This window comes from Penicillium brevicompactum (assembly GCF_028827555.1).
Source record: "Penicillium brevicompactum strain IBT 35665 chromosome Unknown utg000001l_segment0_segment1, whole genome shotgun sequence".
In the NCBI taxonomy this organism is placed as follows: domain Eukaryota; kingdom Fungi; phylum Ascomycota; class Eurotiomycetes; order Eurotiales; family Aspergillaceae; genus Penicillium; species Penicillium brevicompactum.
Window position 1 is genome coordinate 553,740 of NW_026623204.1, and position 11,239 is coordinate 564,978.

General features: G+C 49.6%; 3 protein-coding genes across 3 annotated transcripts; 1 reads left to right on the plus strand and 2 right to left on the minus strand.

Annotated features, from left to right (window-relative positions):
- Positions 1-390: 390 nt before the first annotated feature.
- N7506_002655 (anoctamin family protein) lies at positions 391-2,793 on the minus strand (the record flags this gene model as incomplete). The annotated part of the gene is made up of 4 exons (XM_056951950.1): positions 391-2,097; positions 2,156-2,450; positions 2,504-2,657; positions 2,706-2,793. The coding sequence occupies 4 exons, from the start codon at positions 2,791-2,793 to the stop codon at positions 391-393; spliced, it is 2,244 nt and encodes a 747-aa protein (XP_056815101.1).
- A 2,191-nt stretch (positions 2,794-4,984) lies between these two features.
- N7506_002656 (magnesium transporter CorA family protein) lies at positions 4,985-6,147 on the plus strand (the record flags this gene model as incomplete). Its single annotated transcript, XM_056951951.1, has 2 exons — positions 4,985-5,514; positions 5,562-6,147. The coding sequence occupies 2 exons, from the start codon at positions 4,985-4,987 to the stop codon at positions 6,145-6,147; spliced, it is 1,116 nt and encodes a 371-aa protein (XP_056815102.1).
- Positions 6,148-6,323: 176 nt separating this feature from the next.
- Positions 6,324-9,770, minus strand: N7506_002657 (aromatic acid exporter family protein; the record flags this gene model as incomplete). The annotated part of the gene is made up of 7 exons (XM_056951952.1): positions 6,324-6,432; positions 6,481-7,289; positions 7,339-7,428; positions 7,492-9,160; positions 9,215-9,499; positions 9,560-9,658; positions 9,727-9,770. 7 exons carry the CDS (start codon positions 9,768-9,770, stop codon positions 6,324-6,326), a joined length of 3,105 nt encoding a protein of 1,034 aa, XP_056815103.1.
- Between the last annotated feature and the right edge of the window lie 1,469 nt (positions 9,771-11,239).

Here is an 11,239-nt window from a genome sequence, read left to right on the forward strand (position 1 = left end):
CTTCTCTGTACAAGGTAGGAAGAGAAAACAAAAAGACACGCAAGCGCGGGAGTCTTAAGGTTCCAATGAAAGTGCCGTTGTGGATCGCCTTGGCAGCCCTGTAGGGCTGAGAATCCCTGTCTGGGATTCCCCCGTACTACGCAGTACTTACGTCCTTAGTTGCTATTATTATTCTCGCTATTCTAGTTGTGTTGGGAAATTACTCTCCACTCGATCCATCCGCTATTGACTTCTGACCGTAATTTACCAGGGCTTTATTTTCCGTCTACTCCCCTGTAGCTACTCCGTACACTCTCCTACCCTTACGTATCGTAAACACCCTTGACAAAGCCGTAAATCAAAAACACTCAAAATTTCGTTTTACAAATACAGCGTAGGGCTGAAAGATCTCTATGCCTCTTTCGACATTTTGGTCTCCGCTTTGGAGCTCAGTGCACGAATGAGCTTGACGCCCGCATCTGCCCCCGTGCCCTGCGATTGTGCGCTCCAAAACTGGGCTTCACGGTCGGACCCCCGAAGTACATCATCTTCGGGCTCCTCTCTAGTGGGCGAAGGCGTGCCGTCGGGCGATGGTGCTTTCTCATTGGCACTGTATACGTTGACCCGCTCGTTGAATCGAACCCGATGACGGACACGGCCATTGGGCGAGCCCTGAGAGCCCGAGCTGGGGGAGGAGTTGCGAGCCAGACTAGCAGCAAAATAGCTCGAGCGAACCGCGTACCGGCGAGCTTCTTCTCGTCGGATGGTATCCGAGAATATTTTCTCCAGCGCCACACTAGCGGTAAACCTCATTCCAAGATAAGCCTGTTCGGCAACGAAGATTGTGAGGAGGAGGTATGACAGACGCACCTCGGACATCGGTCCCCGGTAGACGTGGACAATGGCGGCTGTCGACAGAGTGCCTAGCCATGCCAGGAAGTCCAGTCCCAATAAACAAGGTCCGATCGAGTCAGCGCGGATGGGTGGGGGTCGCTGGCATTCCAAGGTGAGCTTGAAGAAATCACCACGCAGCTCCAACCAGTTGTTTAGTAGGAACCCAAGTGGAACCAACGGCCATGCAACTCCGAACAACGCCAGGTATCCAAATTGTACACACATCTCCAGGATATCTTCTTCGACGTGATATTCATCCGCTCCAGCCTCGCTCCGAAGGCGAGCCATGAATTCTGCTTCCTCAGGTGGATCGACCAACAACAAATCGGTGGCCACAGAAAAACTGCGCTTGCGGCCAAATTCGGCTTTGCGATCCCGGTAGTTCTGCCACTTCTGCCAAAGAACATGCTTGACGTAAGGGAGGACGATCTCTTCGCCAAAACTCAATACCTGGGCTGTCATCGATAGGTAAATCACCTCCTGCTGAAAACGGCTGGTGTCGACCTCGAATTCTTTCTGTCCGCTCAACAGCTCAGACTTCAAGCCCATGATCCGTAAGACGTCCAGGTGTGGCACGATCTGTTTACCAAACGGAACGTAGACATATGCGGTAAGTATTGTTGGCAGGAATGACGTAATGAAGTTCATCACAAAGGTTTTCTGAGTCTGCGCAAGGTCCCATTGGTCCTGCGTGCGGTAGTTCTCGTAATCGGTGAGGCGGGTTGCGATGTTCGTCAAGAACGAGGTGATTGCTGGTAAGGATAGCGAGAAGAGAATGGTGGGGAGGAACTCCAGATATCCTTTGAACGGGCCATCGTAGACTTCCGAGATGAACACTTCCGAGGCGAACGATGCGACAATCAAAGCTCCAAGTGCAATGCTGGCCACAGAAGCGAATGGTACCAAAAGCATTTGTCGTGCGAATTGCTTCCATCCTGGGAAGACCTGCTTGACTTGCCCGCTGATTGGGTCTTTCACTTCCTTCTCCCAGACGTATTGCTTTCGATTCACTTTCAGTCGCCCGACGCCCTTCACGTCCCATCTTTGGCTGAGATCTGCCTCCCGGATCTTCCAGTACTCCACGAACACAATGCACCATGTGCAAAGTACCAGACCATAAATTATGGAATACGGTCCCAAATATAACCATCCAACGATTCCCAGTCCGGCGGGCACCACGAGGAATAATGAATAACAGTGAATGAAAGCGTAGTAGAATGCGACCTGTCAATGGTTAGCTCGATGCCGCGAATCGGTCGCACAAAGCGATTGTTAAGCCCACTTTTTCACCAAACAACGCTCGAATATCATCCAGGTCCTTCGTTGTCAACATGGTCTTTCGGTTCCATTGTCGCAGCATCGCCGCACAGGCTTCCTGGTCGTGTAACGGAAAAGAGGCAGTGACATTCTTCCACTTTCCGAACCCGGGCGTGATCCCCGCACCACCTAGCTTCTTTTGCCAGGTGACAGCATGGTAGACTGAGCGAATCTCTTCTGATGGTGTGTCGGCGTCTGCGATTTCTGTCTCATCGCCATCTGGTAATATGTGGGTGATGCTGAATAACCAGTCTTTGATTCTGCGCTGTGTCAGTCGCACAGGGTCATGATTATCTCCAGAGACCCCACGTACCTCGATTGATGTACTAGATTCCCCAAGTGGTCTCGCGGAACTCTAATGCAAACCAGTAAAGCTGAGCCGTGACCGTGACGAACCTGTACGCGAAGACCAGCTTCACTTAGGTCGGCAATCAGAGTTCGGAACTCTGCGATAGCTTGTGCCGGATCTGGAGATCGTCAGTTACTGCAGGCAGCCAAGAATCAGCACACCCTACCGATATCTGCGAATTCGTACTGCAGAACCCAATCAACCCCGAGGTTGTCGTTCTCACCATTTTCTTTGAGCCCCGCGAGCCAAGACATGGTAGGTGAGAGGGGAAAGGTGGAAGAGGAAGAGAATGTGGGGGAAGATGGGCTTTGTATTGGGATTACGTCGCTTTGGAACTATTAATATACACCGTATTGCCATTTGGTCTGTTTGTTTCGATAATCCGTTCCGCGCGAACAGGGGAAAATTACCGATCGACACAGCTCCATCTTTTTTCTTTTTCTTCTCTTGACTCTTCTACAATTGTCCTACTCATTTTATTGGGATGTACAAAGTACATTCGAGACTTCTTTCGAACACCCTAAATACTCCCTACAGGATGCACCCATCTTCCCGGAACCTCCGCCTTACGCATTCCTGCAAGTGAATACCAAAGCCCCACGAGCCAAGCTTCAGCCCTACGGGGCGGGTTTTATTACACGATGATCGTTGCCAGTGACATGGTACGATCGCCGCTTTTCCCAACCCCTTGCTTGTCACTCCAAGCGTTCGATGCCTCATTTATTTTCAATACATTGAATGAAAAAGGGGGGAGTTCAAAGGATCTCGAAATCCAAACATCTGCAGTGCCAACAAGGACACGCTGTACGGGCGCTAAAGGCGAAGTTGCACAAGGCTGGTCTCCACTCCGGGCGCAATCCAGTCAGCGCATTGGTGGAAATCGACCCTCAGCCTGTTTTCGCAGGCCTGCCCGCAGGTTTGTTCTGCAACTTTCGGGAGATCGTGTCGGTGAACGAACTCTACCAGTTCATCCAGTCTATCCAGTCCATCCTACTGTTTAGGTCCTAACAACTCCCCCCAATACTCCGTACATTCTCTGGGTGACAGAAATTCGCCATGGCCATATTTCGCCGGTGGAATTTATCTTGGCAGGGGGGGTATAATTGGGCAAAATGCTGGTGCCTTCTGGGCGCCAAGTCGCATGACTGCTCAATTGCGATTCCTGTTTTTCAAAATATTCGCTCGATTTTCGTGGTGGAGCAGCATTTTCGGCTAATCTCATTAGGCTGTCGAATTTTCTTTTGGAACTTGCCAAGAGTGGATAAGACTTCAATCCAACCACTTGGCACAGGCATCAACATTATTCGGTGAAGCCATCGTGTACTCCATAGGGCAAAGTGCACAATGCATCCGGTGCTTCCATGAGGCGTATATATCGAGGCTCAAGTGCGGGCACCTTGGGGTGAGGTCATTGAGTTTTCGTCCTACCCGCAATTGATTCAACCCCATCTACAACACTTCGCAACTTGGCTCACGCATGTCCGCAATTATCGAGATGGCTCGAAGATTTCTGCGTGGGCAGAATATTACCCTCGGGCTCAGCGTGTTCCTTTTCATCTTCATGTTCCTGCCTACCTTTGTCATCCTACTTGGCGTGGTCGTATTCTTCGGGCTGATCTACCCCCGCCTACGTAAGTCGTATACCCTTGATCGCGAACAAGGGATGGAGACACGGCGACCGGATCCCAAATCGCAACCCACAGAGTGACTTTCAATTCAAACAAAGCTACGGTATGGCTAGACATTGTTCCGCAAAACCTTCTTTTGAACTTCCAAGCTTGGGGCTGACCGCTTGCAGGCGAAAATTCGCATTCTACGGCGTCCCTAATAGTGCATTGGTCTGAAATTTCCCGTGTTCACACAGCAATCGAAAACACTGTTTCATTTTTTCTACTTGGTTTGGAAGCCTGATAACACGTTTCCTGTCAACTCTATATCACATAGAATGTATAATTGTACGGAGTAGAATGAGATTAGTACGGGCCCAAGTTCGGAAGCGACTTGCCGGTTCCAAACTTGGAAGCTCGCAAGGCCCCCGTGCCCTGGGCGGCCGCCTCCGCTTTAACCAGATGGTTCAGTGTCTTGCTCTTTTAATTGGACATCAAGTTTTTCATCTCCACTGCTTGGCTCGTGGCACATTCATGCGTCTGGGGGCTAACGGGTAGGGCTGGTAGGCGTTTCACGTGGATGTTACCTTTCTCTTTCTCTCTCCGGTCTTTCCTCCCCCGATCATCAACGTCGCACACTCCGATCCAATATTCCCTCGAGATTCCATTTCGAGGAAGTAGAATGGGCTGAAACAATCATTCATTTATCCATGAAAGCTCGATCAGCGTATCAAGGGAAAAACACTCCCTGAAGCGACCCGCGACTTCAGATGGCATCAGATTTGCCCCGAAGTGTACCTTAGAATTCCAGAATCTCCGTCTCGAGAACCTGGACAAGATGGGCGCTCCACAGGAAAAGAAGGAGGTGGAACTGGCCCCTGATCGCTTCAGCTTCTATTCTTCCACGACAAAGGAATCAACCACGTCTTCCACCTGGCATGATCTTTTCCCAGGTGGCACCAGTGACCAACTTCTTCTGGAAAAGTTCAAAACTCGACCGGATCCCAGCCATCCGATCTGGTGGATCGATATCCGCGACGCCACGGAGGAAGATGTCGATGCCGTCGCCCAGGCTCTGTCCATTCACCCCCTGACCGCGGAGGATATTGCGATCCGTGAGCCGCGGGAGAAAGTCGACGTGTTCAAGAACTACTACCTCATCTCCTTCCAGACCCTTGTGGCTAACAAGGTCAAAGAGGAACGTCCGGGTATTCCTGTGTCGGCCGCGCTGTACATGCTTGTCTTCCAGTACGGCGTCGTGACCTTCTCGCCCAGTGGCTGCGGACACGTCGGTCGGGCCAGAGATCGGATTCGCAAAATGCACGATCCCTCTATCTTGACCAGCGACTGGGTTTGTTATGCAATGATGTATGTGCAACGCATTCCTCGTGTCTGTATCTTGCTGACTTCTGTAGTGACGACATCATTGATAGCTTCGAGCCCTTTACCCGTGACGCAGAAAGAGAGTCCGAAGCCATCGAGGATCAGGTCTTCATTGCCCGCATCGACGATGCCCAGGAGTTGATCCCTCAAGTTGACGTTCTCCGCAAGAGAATCACGCATATCATTCGCTGTCTTCACGGAAAGGTTGACGTGCTGAATGGATTCGTCAAGCGATGTCAATCAACGGATAAACATTCTGTCTTCCCCGGCGGCGACCTTCTTATGTACCTTGGTGATGTCCAGGATCATCTTGTCACGACTCTGTCGACACTAAGCCACATTGATGAGATCATCGGTCGGTCTCAGGCGAATTGCCTGGCTCAGCTGAGCGCTACCAACTTGAGATTGAGTTTGACAATTAACTCCGGTCTGAGTAAGGTGACGCTGTTGGCAACAATCTTTGTACCATGCCATCTTGTCACGGGAATGTGGGGAATGAACGTCCCTGTTCCTGGACAGGATGCTCATGGGTTAGGTTGGTTCTTTGGTATTGTAGGTGTTTTCGCTGCCTTCATGGTTATTTGCATCGCGGCAGCGACAAAGTACAAGTTGCTGTGAGTTGTTAGACTGGTTGCACGCATTACATTCTGGAAATTATTTTCTGCACAAAATTCATGTCATATCTTCTTGCCGTCCAGATCAAACCGGATAACCTTACACTTTCCTGTTGACTCCTTTGATTTCCTTGTGAATCTCAAGGAGGCTTGCTTATTTGCATGTAGTTCATCGAAGAATCATGATTCATTATGAGAACGAGACATCAACCCGGATGTCTCTGCGTACTGTTCCGTATTTCGGACGTAGAAGTCAAAATTGATTTCGCCAACCAACTTCTTCACGTTTCTAGGATACTGTCAGCGAGCCCAAACCGGAGCCAAGAGAGGCACATACTCAATCAAGTCTTTGAGACTGAAACTAATTACCGACCTCAGGACTTCCAGCGACACAAACGCCGAAAAGGCCGGGTCCTCGATGTGGCGGATGCTGAGTAACTCTCCATCGATCTGATGCATTTGACGAGCAAGTGGGAAGGTGTCCGGCGAAGAGAGATAGGGCGGCAAAGGCTGGCCGTTCGTAATTGCAGCTGAAAGATGGCATAGTAGGGATGTAATGCGGTGGGAGTTGAAATCCGTCGACTTCAGCGCTATCTCTGCTAACTGTGTCATCCACTGATTGTCGGTTCCAGATGATGAGTTCTCAGATTCCACGACCAGTGCCTCCAGACTTTGTGTTGTATGTGCCATAAGTGAAATGCTGGTCAAGATGCGCTGGATCTCGGCAATGATATTATCGTAGATTTGTTTTGGGAACTTGCCTCCGATAGGCGGCTCGAAGGTGCTGAAGTGGCTATGTGCGCGGAGACCGGCGAGGAGGTGCATTTCTTCCTTGAACATTTTGTGGCGTGACGCTTGGAGACTATGAGCTGGAGCACTGGGATCTGTCAGGATCCCGAGCTCGTCACTGAACCATAGTTCGATTGTGGTATGCATGCAACTGTAAAATTTGGCGAGAACGAAGAGACTTCGCCCAAGCAACTTGCGAAGTTGTGATTTGGCAGTGATTGGGTAGGGGAATATCACCCAGAAAAATGAGATAGCGCACCCAGCGGCTACAGCTGCCAGTTTGTATGGCCCAAACAGGTAGATGGGGTAGTATGGCTGGCCATTCGATGTCGCCTCGGGGAATCCAAGTTTACGGACCTAAACATTGTCAGCTTCGATATTTGCAGCCCAATTGTAGATTGTATACCTGTAGCTCGTAGCCAATAATCACATTGAGAGTGACGATAGAGATGACAGACGCTCCGAAATATTGTGGGAGTTTGATATAGAAATAATACTGTTGATCGGTTAGATTGGTCCATATGCCCAGGTGCGCAATCTTTGAAGCTCATTTACTAACCTCGAAGACGTTGGCAATGTAGAGAAACACTATCACCCCAGCAGTCTTACCATCGACAATGTACCATACTATCAAGCTCAACACAAGCGAAATCGTTGTTGCGACGATCCGAGCAACAAAGCCAAACATGGTTTGACCGCTTGTTGGATTCATCCCAATGACGATCACAATCATAGCCCAGATACATCTCTGCCGAATGAAGAAATCCTGCGTCTGGTGCAAGAAGGCAAGTATTCCGACGGACAATGAGGCTGCAGCAACGCGGAACCCAAACATGCTCTGATCAGACTTAATGACGTGGGAAATGGTACGTAGGATCGTGCTTCCTTTTTCCCAGACATTCTCCGGCGGGAGGTGTTCGGAATCCGGAAACCTTGTCGAAGGTTGCTCATGGTAGATCGTGGAGGGATTGACATTGGACGACTGTCTGCTTTCCGACGAAGTCTCGGGTTGCTTCTTTTCGTGACTCAATGACAGCCATGCTCGAATAGACTTTTGTTTGGGGAAAATGAGCCTGTTGCGCTTCATTGTACCATCGGTAATTTTGCTGGTTGCAAACTGTACCAGCTGCAATGTTGCGTTCAGCATGTCATCCTGTAGATGACCCATGTACAAGATCATGAAGAATTCCTGTTGCACATCAGGATCTCCTGCAATTTGCGCCGATTGCGTTGAGGCTGGATCCGCGTCATGTTTCTCCGATGCTGAAAATGCCTCAAGAGACGCTAGTGCCTGTGGTAAGTGCTTTCGACGAGAATAGTATTCACGCAACTCCTCTTCATATCGTGAAGGAAAGTTGGGGTCGAGCGGCGATAGAGTTTCGCCCCTTGATTCCTCGTCAATAGCAGCCGATGTACCGTGAGCCTTTTTTTGCTTCTGCAAATGTTTGGGCTTGAGAAGTTCTAATGTCAGCAAAAAGTAGTCAAGACCTTGATGAACAAGCTTTGAGGAATCCACTAGCCGTTCGTGCAGCGTCTCCACTACTCTTTGAATTTCCGAATGCTTCAAAGCCCCTTCGTCGGGATCATCAAGATCGGCGGTCTTGTCGTCGCTAGTCTCATTGTTGACAATTGACTCCAATATTTCAGGCAACATGGACATTCCAGAAAGTGGAAGGAGAAGACTTCGCAGAAGATGCTCGATGTCATTCAGATCCTTAGCTGACAGCTTACCCCATGCGATCTCATCTTTGGAGTAGAACAAATCGGCCTGCAGTTTGCTATGTAGACCGTTGAGCTTGGCCATTTCCACCTGCGGTTGCTTTTGCTTGAGGTGCCACTCGGCCTCGTCGTCCTCTGGTGTGTCCCGAGTGCTTTTAGCGGTCCGTGCTCGTCGAAGAAGCCCTCTGCCGGAAAGTCGACCAGGGGCTGAACTTTCTTTGACAAACGATAGTTGCGATTGGAGAACTGCTTCAATTGACCCGGCATACCCCTTGATACCATGGAACATGTTCCCTCGGCTGGTGATCGGGAAAACAAATAATGACACCCCAGTCGCAATGGCAAATCCAATGAGGAATCCCTTCAAAAGCCGCGCAATAAATTCAAGGCCATCGTCCAGCGTGACAAATGTTCCGGCACGAGTTATGGTGACTGAAGCAAAGATCGAGAAGGCAACCATGGTGTCTTGAAGCTCCATTGGTTTCAATGCACGGAGGGCATTAGCACCCCTATTTCCATTAGTATCATAGCCTTGAAACCCTGTTGGATTAAATTTAACGTACCAAATCATTATGATCAACCATATAGCGGCAACTGCGCACGCATCGCTGCTATATCCAGTGCGAACGCTTTCGCTTGCATCAGCGGCGGTGTTATGTTCTCTGGCTTTCACCGCGCAGAGGACGGCCAGGCAACATAGTGATGCAGAGACACATACAGCCACTAAGTTAAAGAACATGATCTTGATGAACTTTGCTCGGGGCATGAGACATTGCGCCACTACTGACATCAAAGCCGAGAGGTAGCCAATCGTTGTCGTTATATGGGATATAGAATCACTCTGGTAACTTTCCGTGCGTTAGCAGGCTTTTGACACTTCTAAGAATTCCAAACACTGTTTGGCTCACATTGCGATCGTGATTGTAGGTGCTAAGGCGCCTTTCAGCATCATGAGCATAGTCCGGCTGTCCAAATCCAGCTTGGACCACCATTGTGAGATTTTCAATCTTCATTTTTTATCGCATAGTCAGTCAATCTAACTTTGAGGCACGGGTGATTTTCAAAAGGTTCATACCTGGCCATAGTCGCCCAAAATGGCCTGGGCTCACGAGAACCCATGGTTATGACGTTAGCTCATGTATGTCCGTTGCACTGTATCCACACTGGACTGGTAGCCGAGTCTCTAGGTATATCCAGTCTTGGAAATTTCGAGGTTGCAAGAAGCAGAGCGTGAACAGAAGTGTGATGGTAGAATTTGTAAAGAGGTGGATGAATTAAACTATTCCGTTTCTGCAAGCGGACCGGGTTGCCGAGTACTTGGATCCGTGCCGAGACCAAGTGCCGATGGTGACAGTGGATTCTGGTCTTGCACCTCGAGATGTTCCTGACTAGTTCGCGAAAATTATCAAGAAATCGCTAGCCGTCGACGGCACCTGGGAATATGCGAATCCCCCTGGGATGCGCCCGCGCACATCCGCCACACGTGACTGGTCTACAAACAAACGAAATACACATTGATCTGGTCTGGTCCAAAGCTTTGTCGGGTCAGAAAAAGAGGCTCATTAAAAGTGGAGTTTTGCTCAGACGATAGCCCCCAGAGCCACGGAGGACGATAAACTCATCAGCGGAAAACAGAAATCTCGATTAGGCATCGGGCACATCTGCATAGCTGGCGGCTTATGTATTTCCCGCCGATCACCCTCCAAGAATTACCGATCAAACCTTATGGCAGACGTGATGTGGATTGGCAGTGTACTACTCCATACTTAGTTTCCTTATAACGCAGTTGAAGGCGATGAATACAAGAAGGCCACAAACTCACTCTTGGAGTACCTACGTGTGCCCACTCAAGACGTCAGAGCATGCCAAGATTGAAGTCTCCGTTCATCGGATCAACTGCGTACGGAGTACAGACCTTGGAATCACCCCATTATGATCTGACCAAGTATCTATCGCACCAAGACATCTCGTATGAAGTCAATACTTGATAATTGAACACTCGTCAAATATCGACCTCATAAAAAACTGTTAGATATTTCGAGCTGCGTTAGGCAGCCTTCTACGCGTTGTGTAACTTGCCTAGCTGCATCTTGCAAGCAAGGACTACCTCATTGCAATTACACCTGGATGAGTACAGACATCTCAAGGTTCGAATGGCAGCCTAACGGTCTGAAGTAGAACTTCAGTGGAAGTTGAGAGAACCCTTCCACGATCGCGAATAGAGACTGTGGCGCATGCGAAGTGGCACAGCCACGAATGGTGCGGAGTGGGGCTCAAGCGCCGGCTGTAATTCCCAAGGCGAGAGGGCGCAGCAAGAGATCCATATCTAAGCGAGATCCGGGTACAAGAATAGCCCAAACCCGAAGACGAGCGGGGATATGCATAGATGACTTCATATCCGATAAGCAAACCCCATCTACGGAGTACGGAGTAAATCCGGAAGCAATGTCTAGAAGCGCTGTGGCGACCAGGCTAGCTTGTGACACGGAAGACCAAGAATAGGTCTCATTCGGCCCAAATTTGCAGACTCTGGTTGAGGTTCGGTTCTCAATTTGTGACATCCGTGCGATGCTGTGGATGTTAATTCT